Source organism: Episyrphus balteatus, chromosome 2 (assembly GCF_945859705.1).
Source record: "Episyrphus balteatus chromosome 2, idEpiBalt1.1, whole genome shotgun sequence".
Classification (NCBI taxonomy): domain Eukaryota; kingdom Metazoa; phylum Arthropoda; class Insecta; order Diptera; family Syrphidae; genus Episyrphus; species Episyrphus balteatus.
The window spans coordinates 83,958,453-83,977,422 of NC_079135.1; the positions used below are offsets into that span (position 1 = coordinate 83,958,453).

At 30.8% G+C, this 18,970-nt stretch overlaps 1 protein-coding gene across 1 annotated transcript; it reads left to right on the top strand.

The window, feature by feature from the left end:
- Positions 1-12,769: 12,769 nt before the first annotated feature.
- Positions 12,770-17,514, top strand: LOC129909547 (uncharacterized). The gene is made up of 2 exons (XM_055986621.1): positions 12,770-14,954; positions 15,018-17,514. Exons 1-2 carry the CDS (start codon positions 12,835-12,837, stop codon positions 17,512-17,514), a joined length of 4,617 nt encoding a protein of 1,538 aa, XP_055842596.1. The 5' UTR covers positions 12,770-12,834.
- Positions 17,515-18,970: the final 1,456 nt, after the last annotated feature.

Below are 18,970 nucleotides of genomic sequence, written 5' to 3' on the forward strand. Positions count from 1 at the left end.
TGAGTACTGTCTCTTTCAATAGATCGACTGCGAAAAGCTGGCGGACAGGTTCTGTCGCGTGGCGATTTAGTATCGCCCGAAGTTGGTGTATTTCTTTCGCTATGTATATGCTGTTGCGAGGTGCCTCCCTGACCCGGTTGTCCTTGCGTTGGTGTTTGCTGCTTATGTCCTTGATCACGCTTTTTTTCACGTTCTTGCTGACGTCGAATTTCTAAATCTAAGAGGCGGGCTTCACGGGCGTCTTTATCTCGCTAAACAATGATACAAAATTACACAATCAATTTCTACAAAAGATGAAATTGCAAAAATGTCATACTTTATAATTGATGGCGTCCTGTTCTTCTTTTTTCTGTTCACGCTCACTTCGTTGCCGGTCACGTTGTTTTTCTTCGTCCGTTTGCGATGTCTTGCTGTCTGAAAACGGAACTTAATTAATCATTTGCATTTCGGTAACAAAAAAAGAAAAAAAAAAAACAAAAAAAAAATGATTGAAAAACAATCATTTTTATTTCTTCTTTTGTTGTCTATTTTCTTCTTTTAAGGGAATCTGATTATCAAAATATTTATTAATCATTTCCTCTTATTTTTTTTTTAAATTTTATTTGTTATGTTTTGTTAAACTTAACAAAAGAAATTCTATAAAGTCAGGGGGCATTCAAGGTCATTATAAAAATGGGGAGAGACTAATAGATAAACACGAAATAAATAAAGTGCAACGTCAGTAACTTTGTATTCCAAAAAAAAACAAAAAACTATCTAAATTCAAACCAAAATTAAAATACGTCATAACCAGTAGAAATTGTGTAAATAATTAATCAAAACAATTAGAGGACTCATTAAATATTACAACAACAATGCCATTTCCATTTGTAGGTTAATAAAAAATGAAGCCGTCATAAAGCGGTTAACCAACTATATAACCATGCAGAATAATTTGGTATGTTAGAGTATGATAAGTGGAAGGATATAACAGAAATGTTGTTATGAAAGGTTTTTTTGCCAGTAAGTGAGATAGAGAGAGAGAGAGCTGACTCATGAGTTAGGTATAGGTTCTTGAAAGTAATCTATTCTAAAAGGTTTTGGAAATGAAAAGGAGGGTGGTGTGCTATAAAACTTACCTGTCATGACTGCCTTAGACCATTTAATGGGCTTGAATTGGAATTGTTCTTTTATCGTTTATCATTGTGTCATAATTAATCTTAAACTATTGTTCTAGTGTTTTGCTTCCTTGATTCAATTAAAATGCTTGAATGGGAGAAGATAAGGAATGATCAAACTGTTTCCGGAGGCAAATTCCACCATATAACGTTTTTCATTAAAGTTTTAGTTACAGTACACCTAACAGAGGGATTATGCGGAAACGGAAGCAAAAAAATGTGATTTTCTGCTTTTTTATGCTTTGGTTGGTTTTGATAAATTTTTTATATCTACCTAATTATTCGGTAAAACCCTTAAAAAATTTTCACACAGCAATTAAAGTTGGAGGTTTTTTTTTTTTTTTTTGAAACATTGGCCGGATTGCATTTTTGCAATATTTGTTTGCCTTTTTTTTTTGGTTTAAGAGACAAAATAAAATGTTGTTAACAATTTCCTATCAAAATTTCATTTTACATGTAAGTAAAATGGACCGCCCTTGAACACCAGAAGAAGTCGGACAACTGAGAAAATAACTTTTTATGAAATAATAATGTATGCTTCTTCTTCTAAGCCAAAAAACATAACACTTTCTGGATTAAAATTTTTTATATCTTTTTTTTTCAAAATTATGACCATATAGGTATAAAAAATTTTTTTTTCAAAAAAATTAAAAAAAAAAGGGAATTTCAGTGCCTTTTTCGATAAAAATAAAATGCACGACTGGGTCGCACGAACTTGCTCTTAGAGTTAAAGTTGCTTAAATTTTTAAGACTTTTTTTATAGAAATTTGGAAAAAAATTAAATTCGTTTTTTAAAAAAATAAAATAAAATCTGAAATCAAATTGCCCTCTAAAACAAGTATGCAGTTTTGATTGATATATTAAGATGCATTTTTAGAAAACAAATTTTCAAAATCGTTAGAGCCGTTTTAAAAAAAAAAAACTAATTTTTTACAAATAATTTTTTGGAAAAAAAGTTTTAAAATAAAATTGGTATGCCTTTTTGTAGAAATCACTAATCAGCATCTAAAAACAAAATTTCAAAAAAATTCAATGTCCCGTTTTCGAAAATTTGATTAAAAAAAAAAATTTTTTTTTAAATCCAAAAATTATTTTTTTGAAAATTATATTTTATAATATAATACATATAAATGCTTCTTCACAAAAAGTTTCGTTGAAATCGAATAAGCAGTTTCGGAGATAATCGGATTTGAAAAAAAAAAACGGTTCTATGGCAGGTACCGTTATTAATGATTTTCAAAAAAAAAATTTTTCATTAAAAGATAGAACTTAGCTTAAAACTAACATTTGAATTTTTTTTTTTTTCGAGACATTTCAATTTTACTAAAATCGGTATATGACAAGTACCGTTATTTTTGGTCCAAAAAAATTAATTCCAAAAACCCCTCTGGAGAGTCGCCAAATAACGCTACATATCAAGTTTGACATCAATCGGTCTATCCGTTTAGGCTGTAGCTTCGTTTACAAACAGACAGACAGACAGACGGACTTCCGGGACCCACTTTTTTGGCATTATCTACCATCGTAATGTCATGGAAAAATGTTATCTCAACTTTTTTTTTTTGTACGAATGCATAACTTGATATAATAAAAAAATAATAAATAAAAAATTATTTAATGGAATATTTTTTACGAATTTTTAAAAATATGTTACATGAGAGTAACGCTGTGTCCGAAAGGGTTAATTCACGGAGACTTCGCCCTTTGAAATTGGTTTTTTAGGCTCGAAGCAAATGAAACTTTTTGTCAAAATTTGAAAGCGATTGGCAAGGAACTTTTCGAGATTTGCTATATTAAAAGATAAAACATGTTGATTTCAATTTAAGTTTCCTCAAAGAAGAAAAGATAGGTATATTGAAAAGATTTTAATGGATTTAGAAAGACAAGTTAGTTCTTTTAGAAACCATTACAAATAACCAAAAGCTAAGAAATAACCTCGATAACTGGTAAAAAGCGGCATTTTCAATTTTCTTACGGGATTATCTCAAAAACGTGATGTGATAGAATTTTTCTGGCTTAAGATTCGAGCTCAGCACTTAATTAACCGAAATTAATGCTAAATCTAGTAAAACTCGGATTTAGTGTAGGTGGAAACGTAGTATAAGACTACTTATAGAAAATAAAAAGAAAGGTAGACCTAAAAACTCTTGGTACAAGCCTCAGAAATGGAACAATACAAAACCAGGAGGCTTGCCGCCGATTTCTGACGTCATCGTCAACCCGGCGAACCCCACAGGTGGGATATTTATGATCCCCTCGACATCGAGATCATAACAGCGCCCAGAAAAGTAAGAAGAAAATAGTAAATTTTATATCATCTGAAAGCGTATTGTTTCACCTCAAAATAGTTATATCGACCATGTCTATACAACATTTACAAAAACAGCTAGAATTTTTTGAACCCAATCAGTTTTCATAAAAAAAAATCAATCTTTTTTCTCTTTTAACGCCATTAAATCCATTTTTTTTAAAAGACAACCTATAACAAATTTTATATCATTTGAAAGCTTATTACATCACTATTTATATGACGCTTCAATCATATTTCTACCATGCCTACAATAAAAATTAGAATTAGATCTCCCCACAGATGTTTTGAAGAATTTTCAAGTTTTTCAATTAAAGATTGTGTAACATGTAGAGCACGTACCGTTATGTGTGATATATCAAATGAAAGGTAATATTATCAGCATGCGTATTAAAGAAAAATTTTTATATGCCCTAGATTAAAAGATATAACTCGTTTAGTAAAAAACACCTTTTCACCGTTATCTCAGAATTTTGAATATAAAATTAATTAAAATTTTGTACAATTATAGTTTATTTAATTACCTATCTACAGTATAAATTTCATTTATCTATCTATTAAAACAAAAAAGTTATAATCTATTGATTTTTCCTGTCGCTTTTTCGTTTCATCGTGTTTCAAATCACTACGATACTAAAGAAGTTTTCACTTAAAATACGTAGTCATACAATGTGCAGTATCTGGAACTATATTTGGGTACAAGTTCAGATAACTTAAATTAAGCAGTTGTAGTATTTTTTATGTGTGGAATTTCGTTATTTCTAATGAAATCGTTTAACACTATCATCTGTTTCCTTGATCTTGAATTCCTGCAATTGGTATTGTGAACTGCTTTTCGAACATAATGAAAGATTTTAATCACATCTTAATTTTCAAGGACCTATTCAAGCAGTAACATTCGTTGTGAAGAGTGAATTAATTAAATGCAATTTAATATGGCTTCATCGGTCTTACCTTTCGAGTCTTTCATTCCATTATGCACAATTATAGAACGTAATCATGTTTGAATTAAATAATTGAAGTTCCCCTTAAAATGGAGCTCTCAGTTCTCAAATTTATTGCCAGATTATAATATTTTAAAGTCGAAAGTCACCTGCATCCTTTTTCATGTCAAATTTTCTATACACCAGCAACAATAAGAAAAACACTGCATTTATTTCTTTTTAATTAAATGTTGACCCACCACAAAAATTAATCCAAACCATCAGTATATAGAAAGGATGTTGTATAACTAATCGATTTAATTGGAATATTTCATTAAATTTTATATGTTAATAAAAAAAAATTGTTAATAATGTGATACCACTTTCAACTTGACACATTTTTGGTAATAAAATATAACAAAAAAAAAAAAACTAAGTGCAATTTTAATTTAATTAAAACCCAATCATGTCACTGTAATTACATTTGTGAAGCCTTCACTTTCAACTTTTTAATTGCGAATTATCCTTTATCATGAAATTTCAGGAGCCAACCGAAGGATACAAATTTGACAAGCTTATTGCAATTTATAACGTGGGACATCTTTTATCTTTAAACTCAGTCACATATTCACACTATACATCAGTTGATGTGGCCTATTCAATTATTTTAATATTTTCCAACTCGAGTGGAAATTACTGTAATATTTTTAATTTGATTTAAAAGAATTACTTTTGCTTTTGATTTTTGAGAAAAAAGAGGTTGTCTGTAAAGCCGGTTTACGGACGATGATTTTACGTGATAACGTCGTAAGAAAACAGGTTGTGTGCTTTTAAAATGAGCCATTTGAAGGGTTTATTTATTTCAAACAATCATTAGGGTAACTTCGGGCATTATGGCGCACCGGGCATTATGGCGCACCTCTCAACTACCATACTTCCAATACTCGCATTTAAATAAAACCAATGCAGAAACTTTGACCTTCGTCGAACACTAGCCTTGTGACGATTGCAGGTCAGTGCTTTTATTTTTGTGCCAAACAAAAAAGAAAACAAAAAAAATATACCGGTTCTGGGTTCCAATATAATATCGCTTTGTTTTTGTTTGTGTGTATCTCGGTTAGTATACAGTGCACGTGTTTGTTGTAAAGAGTGAAACGCAGAGTACAGTTTTTGTTTGGTTATATCACTTGTTATATTTTAACTGAAGTAAGAATTGTGTTTAGTTTTTGGAGTTTTGTGAATATGTGTATATTTTGCAATATGGCGCAGATGTAATAAGGGCATTATGGCGCTATTATTATACCCGACTGCGCCATAATGTCCTTATGTAAAACTAATTTCAAAAGTAACTCTGCATTTTTTTAAATTTGAAAATAACCTCAATTTAACGTTAATTTTATGAAACTTATTTACAATTATATTTCAGAAATGCTGAATATACGTAAAAAAAGTAAAGGGTTCCGAAGTAAATGGGGTTCGCCATATTGCCCGTACATAGGGCAATATGGTTGTTTTTGGACTATTTTCAATTTAATTTATTTTTTGTTAAAAAGCTTGAATTTTTATTCTTAAATAATTTATTTATGTTACGTTTTTATGAAATTTAATTAAAAAAAATGATTGAAGTAAAAATTGTAGTCCGTAGTAAAGTTATTTGAGTTTGTGCTTAGGTATGCCATAATACCATAATTTACCCTATTTACAAGAAAAAACTAAAAAAAAATACCTTTTTTCTTTTCTCATTATATTAATTTTTTTATTTTAAAAGCTTACAAAAAAAATTATACCATTAAAAAGCCAAATATTTTTTCTAAATAATAAAACCATTTTTAAATTTTAACAATGAGCAAAAAGTATTAAAATAATTTATTTAAAACAATCATTTTCATCAAAAAAAGCAAAGAAAACATGTACATTTATCTTCTCACGCTATTAAATTTTTTTTTTTTTAACAATCTATAAAAATTTTTACACCATCCGAAAGCTTATTGTCTTAGCTAGATATATATATATATATATATATATAGATCAAGTCTATGAGACATCTACAAAAAGAGCTAGAATTTTTTAAACTCTATGAAATTTCATCAAAAAAAGCAAAAAAACATTTATTTTTATGTTCTCATGCAATTAAATGAATTTTTTCCCTAACAACCTATACACAATTTTATACCATGTGAAAGCTTATTGTTTCACCTTTCAAATGATCTCATTTCAAAGATGCCTACAAGAGAAGTTAGAATTTTTTAAAGTCAACCATGTGGAATTTCAAGACTGAGATTACGGTACTTCCCACACTGATGGCTGTTCATTAGGGTGGGTCAAAAAAATCGAAATTCTTTTTTTTGATTTGGTACTCCGAAAAATCGATTGCTAGACACCTCTAGAATATACACACCAAATATGAGCTCTTTATATTAATGGGAAGGTCCTCCGCTTTGCAATTTTCCATTTTTACATCAAGCTTCTACTAAAAAAATTGACTTTTTACCAAATTTCTTTTCATATTCTTGTAGGAAATTGAACGCTCTACAAAAAAGGCTTTATGCACTTTTTTCGTTTATCTAACCGTTGAATAGATATTTGAGGTCCAAAAATCGAGAAAATCTTTAAAAATTCGTTTTTTGTTCTTAATTTTGTAACAAATTGAAAAATTATAATAATCAAACGCGCAAGACATATTCTTGTTGGAAATTCATTGCTCCACAAAAAAGGTCTTAATAACTTTTTTCATTAATCTAACCATTCTAAAGATATTCGAGGTCAAAGTTAAAAAAAAATATAAAAACATTTTATATTTTTAAAAAATTTCCAATTCACTGAAACATCATTATTTTCAAATTAGCAAGATATATTCTTGTAGGGGCTTAAAAGTTCTACAAATAATTCCTTTGCATCAAATTGATTGCTTTAACCGTTTAGAAGATATTAGTATCCAAATCGCAATGCATACGGGTCATAAGAAAACTATTGAAATCAGTGAGCATTCATGTTCACATGTGTCCATGAATCAAATAAGTGTGTTTTTCATTGCATAGGGTTAGAGTTAGAATAAAATGCACGACTGGGCCGCATGTATTTGTTCTTATGGCAAAAGATTTTTTTTAATCCTCAAATAACACTGGTCGGCAACGAAAATGGAGCTTGAACCAATCCATACTTTTGTAAAGGACTTTTGTGTGCTGATTCCGAATCTGAAGTCAAAATTTGACTGGCACGTCAAGTTTTCGAAATATTTGAATATTAACAGGTCAAAAACGCTGCTTTTTGGTACTTTTGGTGTTGAATTTCATCACTATTAAATCTTTTTCGAAAAACTACTTATGCAATCCTCATACGTTTATTTTTTTTTTTCAAAAATATTTTTTTCTAAAAGATATTTGGTATAGAAAGGTATGATATCTCAAATTCTTTAGTTAAGGTTACTTTTGTTTTTTGAAGAAGTTTTGAAGTAAATTTCAGTTTTCGACTCCTGATTCGGTTGAAAAAATTGCAAAATATTACGGAAAAATAATATTTTTGGATCAAATGTCAAAAAACATTTCATTTGTATATAAAAATTAGTTTTTGGGACTTTATAGTTAAAATTGTGATGAGCAGAGCTCAAAAACTCGACGTGATGGAAAAAATCTGTAAACTGTTTTGAATTCAGCACACTCAAGTTTATTAAAATCACCTTACAGAGTTCTTGCTCCCGACTTTTTTTTGTTTTTTTTTTTTGCCGACCAGTGTAATTTTTATTCAATTTTGTAAGATATTTAACGAAAAAATCATATGAAAATTAATTCAAATAAAAAAAAAAAAAAAAACACATCAAACACATGAAAAATAATATTTCTTTTTTTGTATAACAAAAGATTTTTATAGGTCGTTTCAAATCAAAAGTCCCATGGAAAATTGAGCAAAAATAAAAAAAACTCATTCGCTTACTGGAAGGAAGCATTTATGAGGCAGCTGAACTTTTTCTTAAATTGCGATAAAATAATGAAGAACAGTTCTTGATATCCCTATTTTAATTAATTCATCCGTCTGTGAGATTCACTGGGTTAGCCTCAGAAAGCGGAGGCAAGTCTCCTGGGCTTGCATCACTCCATATCCGCTGACAATACAAAAAAACATACAATTAATTCATTATTTATCATTGGAAGGCAGTTGTGATAACTTTTCCGAAGATATTGTTATAGGACTACGTGAAGATGGACCAGAAATGTCCAGTTTATATGATAGCAATTCATAACTTAAAATTCTATTCACATCTTCTCATTTGTATAATCAAGCAGTAAATATCATATTTTTATTTTTCAATTATTTTGGAGTCGTCACCATAGAAATCATTAATAAACAAATTCAGATTTTTCGTTTGTTTATTTTTTTCTCTAGCATTTCTTTCATTCAAACAAGCATGATTTGTTGTTATTTTTGAGTTGATTTGTCGCAATGAGCCAATAAAATTGAGTTTTTTGTTTATTTGTTCTCAATTTTATTGGAAGGGAGAAAAAAAACTCTGAGTCAGGACTTTTGATTTGAAACGACCTATAAAACACAAAATATGAATATCGTTAGAGTAAAGAAAATATTTTGTATATAAAAATTTTCAAAAAATTTGCAATGCTATAAAATAGGAAATATTTATTGACACATAAAACAATTACCTATTCTAAAAAAAAAAACATTAGTCCGTTTCCAAAACATTTAATTGAATTAAAAAAAAAAAAAATCTTCAAATTAAAAAAATCAAAAATGATCTTTTATTTATTTTCTAAATTTTAATGTTTAATGTAACTTAAATGTTTTTGTACAAAAATATTCCTTTACATCGTTTTTGTCTTTTACGAGAGAATGGTTAAAAATTTTTTTTATTTCAAAAGTTGGGCGTTTTTTGCCACACCAAATATATTTTATTTCAATCATAATCTTTAGAGCCGATTTTGAGAAGGACAACCTTTTTCAATTTGTTCATATCGAGAAAATATACTCAAACTGCTTTGGATGCGTTTAGTTTTACTTAGAAAACTGACGGTATCCATTCCGAACGGTATCCGGTCGAACCATTAACCAAAACGAATATGTGCTCAACGCATCCAAAATTTCAAACGTGCATTCATTTTTTAAGTAAACAATGTTTCTGACCACATTCTAGTTACGACTAAATTGGATGTCAAAGCGCACCTTAAGTGGTCGGAGTCTACAGAGTGAGCTCCGGATTATCACATTGCACGTCTAAAGTTATTCTTTAACACTAAACTACTTCTTCCTTTTTCTCGGCGCTCTTATGATCTCGATGTTGAGCGGATCATAACTATCCCACGTATCGTGAAAGAAAATCTTAAGAAAGACATGTAAATATTGTCAATTTAAAGGACTTAAAAAAAAATGTTCCTACAAAACACCAGTAACAACTTCAAACAATGCAGCAAAACTTCTTGTAGCAATCGTTTTGGGGTAACACTATCCAAGTGATATGGACTGTATAGTACCTAATACATACGTATGTATACTAGGGTATACAAATGGAAATTCGTTTTTTTGATTTGGTATTTCGAAAACTCGATTGCTAGACACCTCTAGAATATACTCACCAAATATGAGCTCTTTATCTTAATGGGAAGGTCCTCCGCTTTTCAATTTTCCAGTTTTACATCAAGCTTCTACAAAAAAAAAAAAAAATTTTTTTATTAATTGACTTTTTATCCAATTTTTTTACATATTCTTGTAGAAAATTGAACGCTCTACAAAAAAGGTCAAATACACTTTTTTGAATTATCTAACCGTTTAGTAGATATTTGAGGTCCATAAATCGAGAAAATCTTTAAAAATTCGTTTTTTGTTCTTAATTTTGTAACAAATTGAAAAATTATAATAATCAAACGCGCATGACATATTCTTGTAGGCAACAGATTGTTCCACAAGAAAGGTCTTAATAATTTTTTTCAATAATCTAACCATTCTAAAGATATTCGAGTTCAAAGTTAAAAAAAAAATATGAAAACATTTTTTATTTTTCAAAATTTTCTAATTCACTGAAAATTCAATATTTTCAAATTAGCAAGATGTTTTCTTGTAGGGACTTAAACGTTCTATAAAAAGTTCCTTGGCAGCAAATTAATTGCTTTAACCGTTTAGAAGATAATCGTATTCAAATAGCAATGCATACTTGTCATAAGAAAACTATTGAAATCAGTGGGCATTGGTTTGGATACGAATATCTTCTTAACGGTTAAAGCAATTAATTTGCTGCCAAGGAACTTTTTATAGAACGTTTAAGTCCCTACAAGAAAACATCTTGCTAATTTGAAAATACTGAATTTTCAGTGAATTAGAAAATTTTGAAAAGTAAAAAATGTTTTCATATTTTTTTTAACTTTGACCTCGAATATCTTTAGAATGGTTAGATTATTGAAAAAAATTATTAAGACCTTTTTTGTGGAGCAATCTGTTTCCTACAAGAATATGTCATGCGCGTTTGATTATTATAATTTTTCAATTTGTTACAAAATTAAGAACAAAAAACGAATTTTTAAAGATTTTCTCGATTTTTGGACCTCAAATATCTACTAAACGGTTAGATAAACGAAAAAAAAGTATGAAGTCTTTTTTGTAGAGCGTTCAATTTCCTACAAGAATAAGCAAAGAAATTTGCAAAAAAGTCAATTAATAAAAAAATTTTTTTTTTTTTTGGTAGAAGCTTGATGTAAAACTGGAAAATTGAAAAGCGGAGGACCTTCCCATTAATATAAAGAGCTCATATTTGGTGTGAATATTCTAGAGGTGTCTAGCAATCGATTTTTCGGAGTACCAAATCTAAAAAAAGAATTTCGATTTTTTTGACCCACCCTAATGTATACTAAACTTAAATTTTAAACGCGATTGAGTACTTTTAATTGCACGAGCAGAAAATATTGGACTGTTGAAAAAAAAAAAGTCTCTAACAAATGTATTAATTTGTACTATTTAGTTAATAGAGTTTGTGTATTGTTTTCAATGGCCCTTAGTAATAGACCTATGTACATCTCACTTCTAAATCAAAAAAAGTGTTATATAATTTTAAAATCAACTTAGTTATAGCTGGAACTGCTTCTAAGCCAATTCTAAGTTTAGAAGTTAGATGTATAGTTTATTACTATTTATTTTTTTTTTTTGTTTGTTTAAACCGAGTTTTTCTAAATTTAATAAGTGTTGAAGATATGGACTGGATCATGTGTATGATATACATCAGAATATTTGTTTATGTTAATACAGAATATACTTGTTCCAAAGTACTGTGCTTAAAAAATATGTTTTGTATATTTTCAACTGTCGAATATTATAAATATTTTCGTTTTCTATTTTTGTATCTGAATTATTAATATTAAGAATTTTGAGGAATAAACATTTAAACGTTCCTGATTTTGAATTGGACTTTTATTCAGTCTTTTATTTTCCTTCCCATCTTCAATCGAACATTTTGGTTATGTTGAAGATATGGACTGGATCATGTGTATGATATACATCAGAATATTTGTTTATGTTAATACAGAATATACTTGTTCCAAAGTACTGTGCTTAAAAAATATGTTTTGTATATTTTCAACTGTCGAATATTATAAATATTTTCGTTTTCTATTTTTGTATCTGAATTATTAATATTAAGAATTTTGAGGAATAAACATTTAAACGTTCCTGATTTTGAATTGGACTTTTATTCAGTCTTTTATTTTCCTTCCCATCTTCAATCGAACATTTTGGTGCCGAAACCCGGGAACGTTTGTGTTTAAATTCTCGAAGTTTTTATTATTAAAAAATGACTACAAGATCAAGATCCTTGTCCGAAAAGCTCTTTAATCAGCAACAATCTTTGCTCATTCAAATTGAAAAGAGCCTTCTCAAATATCGAGAAATTACACCAGATAAAAGGACATCATCATCTATCAAAAATCGTATTTCTTCATTGCAATCCAAGTACGACAGCTTCAAAGAAAATCATGTCATGATAATCGATGAAGATGATGAAACCTCTAAGACGTACAACGATGAAGACTGGATGAGTAGATTTGAAGAGATCTATATTAATGCTCGTTCTGAACTAGAAGATGATCTCTATGTTCTCATGCCACCCGCTCCACATTCCGATTCCCTACCGGATTTCCAAGGGATACAAAATCAAACCATGAATCCAACACTGTTAAACACTATACCTAGCCAGAAAGTAAATCTTGGGAAAATCCAACTTCCTTCCTTTGACGGCACGTATAGTAATTGGTCCTTGTTCAACAGTTTGTACAAATCTATGATTCATGAAAACCAATCCATCGATTGTATCCAAAAATTTTACTATCTGCGGAGTTCTCTGACTGGTGATGCCCTCAAAATTATTGGAGAAGTTCCGTTGGTAGCTTAAAATTATCAAGAGGCATATAATTTATTATGCGAGAAGTACGAAAACAATCGTATTCTCTTTTCTAAGCACATGAAATCATTTTCTTCTTTGCCAATCATCAAGTCTGAAGATGCCGCAAGTTTGACTCAGTTACTAAATGTATCCAAAGAATGTATCTGTGTTCTAAAATCATTTGGTTTTGAGTTGAAACATTTTGAACCTATACTAGTGTATTATCTGGCTGAAAAACTTCCTCATGATACACGAGAATTTTGGGTGCAATCTTCTGGTCAAAAGAAAGATATACCGACTTTCAAAGAAATATCTGATTGCATCGAAATTCGAGTTCGCACCATTGAAGAAATGACACCGAACAAATCCAATTGGGAGAAGTCAGTATCTAAATCATCTATGAAGGACTCATCTCAAGGATTCAATAATTTCAACAGCAACAGATCCAAACAACCAAAAGCTTTTCACTTCAAGACTCCGAAAGAATCAAAACTATCAATCAAGTGTTGTTTATGTGAAGGTGATCACGTCATCCGTCAATGTAAAAAGTTTCTCGCTTTATCGACTACAGACAGAGAACAGGTAATTCGAAAACAAAATTATTGTTTTAACTGTTTTGCCTATAACCATCAGATGAAAAACTGTACCAGTATTCGTAATTGTGCTGAATGTGGCAATCGTCACAATACTTTGCTTCACAATCCTGCTATTCATTTTCCAAAACAATTACCTTCCTCTGAAACCTCAACATCCAAAATAAGTACCTATTCAGATAATGCTCATGCCAATTTTCACGTTAAACCAACAATATCAAGTCAAAGCGAAGTGTTATTAGCAACCATCATAGTACATGTCAAATCTTACGACAATACTATGCATCGATTCCGAGCACTTTTGGATTCAGGTTCACAAGCAAATCTAATGACTGAACAAACTGCTCAAACCCTTAAGTTACTTCGAAGTCCAATCCGTGCGAACATAAGTGGCCTAGCATCTACATCTGAGACAAAATCGAGAAGTAGCGCTGTTATTAACATTATATCTCCAACCAGTGATGAATTGCTATTAAGTGTAGATGCATTTATATTGCCTAAGATAACAAGTCGTTTACCGACTTCTAAAATACCGTTTCAATCTTGGCCTCATCTCGAAAAACTACCACTAGCTGATCCCACTTTTAATTCACCTGGGAAAATTGATATTCTCTTAGGGGCAGACTCCTATGCTCAAATTATGATGAACGGTTTACGAAGAGGTTCACGTAATGATCCAATCGCACAAGAAACTAAACTTGGATGGGTTATCTTAGGCCAAGTAAACTTCGATAAACCGAAACATATCAAAATTTCCAATTTTTGTTTGCGATCCGATATTGACTCCATGTTTCGAAAGTTCTTAGAACTGGAGAGTGTCCCAGACAAACGCATTCTTTCACCGGATGAAAAATGGTGTGAATCATTTTATGCTGAAACTTATCGTCGTAATGAAGAAGGGAGATTTATTGTTCGTTTACCTTTCAAAACATACGTCGATAAATCTGCTGTTTTAGGACGATCAAGATTAGGAGCAATAAATCGTCAATTGCAGCTAGAAAGAAAATTTATCAAGAACCCAGAACTCTACTCAAAATATAAGGAAGTCATGGCTGATTATGTCCAACAGGGACATATGCATCGAGTTTCCACTACTGAACAAGACCATATAGAAAATCTCACTCCTAATTCGATATCATATAATTGCAATTATATCCCGCATCATGCAGTCATAAAAGAAGATAGTTCAACTACCAAATTGCGAGTCGTCTTTGATGCGTCTAAAAAGACGACAAATGGAAATTCTCTAAACGACATCTTATTTACTGGACCTGCTTTACAAAATGACGTAATCAATGTAATCTTGAACTGGCGTTTCCACAAAGTTGCATTCAGCGCAGATATCGCACAGATGTATCGTCAAATCCAACTGCCTCAAGCCGATGCTGAATTTCAACGCATAATTTGGAGAAACAATCTAGATGAACCAATGCAAGATTATGCTATTAATACTGTGATGTTTGGAGGTTCCTGTTCACCATATCTAGCTATCAAGACTCTTCATCAATTAGCATCTGATGAGCAAGAAACGTTTCCATTAGCTGCAAAAGTACTTTTAACCGATATCTATGTAGATGATATTTTTTCTGGCGGAGATGATTCAAGGTATGCTTCTAAATTACAAAATGAATTAAATACTCTTTTGAAAGCAGGTGGTTTTGAATTAAGAAAATGGGCAAGTAATTGTCCCCAGATATTATCATCAGTTCCACCTGAAGCTCGTGAGATTCAACAACTTTTATCTCTCAATAAAAACGAAACTGTTAAAGCGCTCGGTATTTATTGGCAACCTGTTGAAGATAACCTTTCATTCAGTTTGAAGTTTGACCTTACCAATTTACCTAAAACAAAAAGATCAGTTATGTCCGTTATTGCCCGGTTATATGATCCAAGTGGTTGGATTTCCCCCATTATTGTTGTCGCTAAAATCATTTTAAAGCGTTTATGGTTTTTTAAACTTGATTGGGATGATGAGATTCCCAATGAACTACAAAATGACTGGCAAAATTTCCTTAATGGTCTAAAAGACTTGCCATCTATTCGAATTCCGAGATGGCTTAAAACAATGTCTACTAACCATTCTTTTCAATTACATGCGTATTGTGATGCATCTTCAAATGCTTATGCAGCTGTTGTATATCTAAAAACAATATCATCTGATGGCTCTATACATGTTACGCTGTTGACATCAAAAACTAAAGTTTCACCTGTTAAACCTTTATCCATACCAAGGCTTGAATTATGTGGAGCTTTACTTCTCACCAAATTGCTGAAACACATAAAATCCGGATTGAACATCAATATCTCTGACAAAAATATTTTTGCTTATACAGATTCTAAAATTGTTTTAGCATGGTTGAATGGGGATGTCAATCGATGGAAAGTTTTCGTTGCTAACAGAGTGTCCAAAATTTTGGATACGATATCTGTTCAACAATGGCATCACATTCCAACCGCTCAAAACCCATCAGATTGTGCTACCAGGGGAATGTATCCCAATGACCTGATTGATTACAAGCTGTGGTGGGAAGGACCATTAATTTTAAAGCAAAACGATACTCAAATCCTGAATTTAAATACTACTTATGACGACGTCAATGATGATGAAATATTTGCCGAAGTAAAAACTAAATACATCCTTACAATCACGGTCTCAGATGATTTCATCGAAAGATTTTCGACTTTTAATAAGCTTATAAGGCTATCCGTTTTGTGTTCTAGATTTGCTTTTAACGCACGTCAGAAAGAAAAATCTAATCGCATAACTAAACCTATATCTACCGAAGATATTCAAATTTGGACACTCTATTGGATAAAAGTTGTGCAAGCTTTATCGTTTCCTAATGATCTGGAGCATTTGAATTCGAAAAAGAATTTTTCACATCATAGACAGTTCCTTACACTGAATCCAGAAAAGAACTCTGATGGCATCATAGTTGTTGGAGGACGATTAGAACAGTCTAATTTATCTACTGAACGGAAACATCCAATCATCTTACCTGCTCGACATCATTTCACGAATCTTATTATAAGACAAGCACATTCAAATACTCTTCATGGTGGCATTCAAATAACTCTATCGTTTATCAGAAAAAAGTATTGGATTTTGAATGCTCGAAATGCTGTACGTGCTGAGATAAATAAATGTATCACCTGCTTTCGTCATAATCCAAAACCTTGTCAACAACTAATGGGTAATTTACCATCTCCAAGAGTACAGTTTACTCGTCCTTTTACTCATACAGGCATTGATTATGCTGGTCCAATTAACATTCGTCCAGCTAAAGGAAGAGGAATAACTTCAAGAAATGGCTACATATGTATTTTTATCTGTTTTTGTACTAAAGCAATTCATATTGAAGCAGTCAGTGACTTGTCATCACAATCTTTCCTTGCAGCATTTTATCGATTTGTCGCTCGCCGTGGATACTGTTCTCATATTTACAGTGATAACGGAACTAATTTCGTTGGTGCAGATAAGATCCTTAAACGTAATAAATTGGAATTCCAAAAAACTGTTGAAAAGGACCTTTTGCCAACGTTGAGTAATCTAAATATCTCTTGGCATTTTATTCCTCCAGCTTCACCTAATTTTGGTGGTCTTTGGGAGGCTGGAGTTAAATCCATCAAATACCATCTTAAAAGAGTGATTGGAACATCTACCTTGACTTACGAAGAAATATCTACATTGCTATGTCAAATCGAAGCTGTATTGAATTCTCGACCGTTATGTCCACTTACAAACGATCCCGATGATTTGGAACCTCTAACACCTGGACATTTCCTTATTGGTGAACAGTTATTTTCTCCACCAGAAAGTAATTTGATTGACACAACTATAAGTCCTTTAAATCGTTTTGATCTTATACAAAAAATGAAGCAAGGATTTGTAAAACGATGGAAAAAAGACTATATAGGTCGTTTACAATCACGCCCAAAATGGTTGAAAATGGAACGAAATGTCGGCATTAATGATTTGGTTATAATCAAGAATGATCAAATACCTTCAATTCAGTGGCAATTAGGTCGAATTGTTGCAGTTCATCCTGGATTGGATAATGTTGTAAGAGTTGTATCAATCCGAAACTCTAATGGAATATGTAAAAGACCTATTAGCAAAATATGCTTATTACCAGACTGTGACCCAATTAAATCGTGTTACTAAAATCAATGCATCAACAAAAGAAGTATTCTTGAGTTAATGGCTTAGAGTGAAAACCCTGTCATTGTAGGCCGAGTAAGTGGCGGCCAGAAATCACCACTTAGCAATGGCAAGGTTGATCTTTATGCATTAACAATTTTTTTTTTTTTTTTCTTTCTGATGATCTATCAGCGGGGCCGGTATGTTGAAGATATGGACTGGATCATGTGTATGATATACATCAGAATATTTGTTTATGTTAATACAGAATATACTTGTTCCAAAGTACTGTGCTTAAAAAATATGTTTTGTATATTTTCAACTGTCGAATATTATAAATATTTTCGTTTTCTATTTTTGTATCTGAATTATTAATATTAAGAATTTTGAGGAATAAACATTTAAACGTTCCTGATTTTGAATTGGACTTTTATTCAGTCTTTTATTTTCCTTCCCATCTTCAATCGAACAATAAGGGCCAATCTATACTTTTTTGATCATCAGTAAAAATAAAAATTGATAATTATATAACTAAAGTTTTGAGTTATTTCATGTGAACAAAATTTTGTCAAAGCCATTGTTTATATTTTTAAGCAATTAAAAATAGACCTTTGTAGAACCTCGCGACATCTGAATATAATATTAAAAATCCAAAAATTTCTGTAAATTACTTCATATGAGAATGTACAACGCATACGCATTGTAATACCTATATTCAAAAAAAAAAAAATAAGTACAAGAAAAGGTTTAAAGAAGTTGAAGTGCCAATTAGCCACCAAGAATCATGTAATTCTGGTTATTTAATAAAGTTCCATTTCATCCTTTCTTACAATTTTACAGAAAAAAGTACAAATTTGACAGTGAACAGAAGTCTTATCTCAGTAACTGCAATGGTGTTGTTGTAGCTCTAGCTTGTATACTGTCCTAATTTTGCAGTGAAACACTAAAAAAAAAGCTCTGAAAATTTAGCCTGTGGCTTAAGTAAAAGTGAATAGATCTTGAACAAATTCTGCAAAGTTTGAGCTACAATACAACTACAGAGGATAAATTTGAGTTTCCATCAATTATTCATATTGACATTCACTCCACATATCAATAAGCAGCACACCAAGAGAAATTTCACAAGGTTCGATTGGAAAAAAAATTATTTTGAGTAAATAATAATTTATCCAGACACTTTTTGGTAGACGTTATTATTTTTATTTGTTATTTCTTGATAAAATGTTTCCTATGTCCATGATAACTTGTCCTATCATTAATTGTTCATTGATTGGTTGAGTTTTGACGATGCAAAATGAAAATAGTTTTCAATCGAAGCGGGCGTTTCAATGCACAAAGTAAATTATATAAATAAATAAAGGACATCCCAAATAACTACTTCGAGTTGTAGGATTCCTTAAAAATCTATGTGTAACACAAAACCTGACATGTGCTTGTATATTAACAAGCTTACATACATAAAAGACACATACTCAACAAG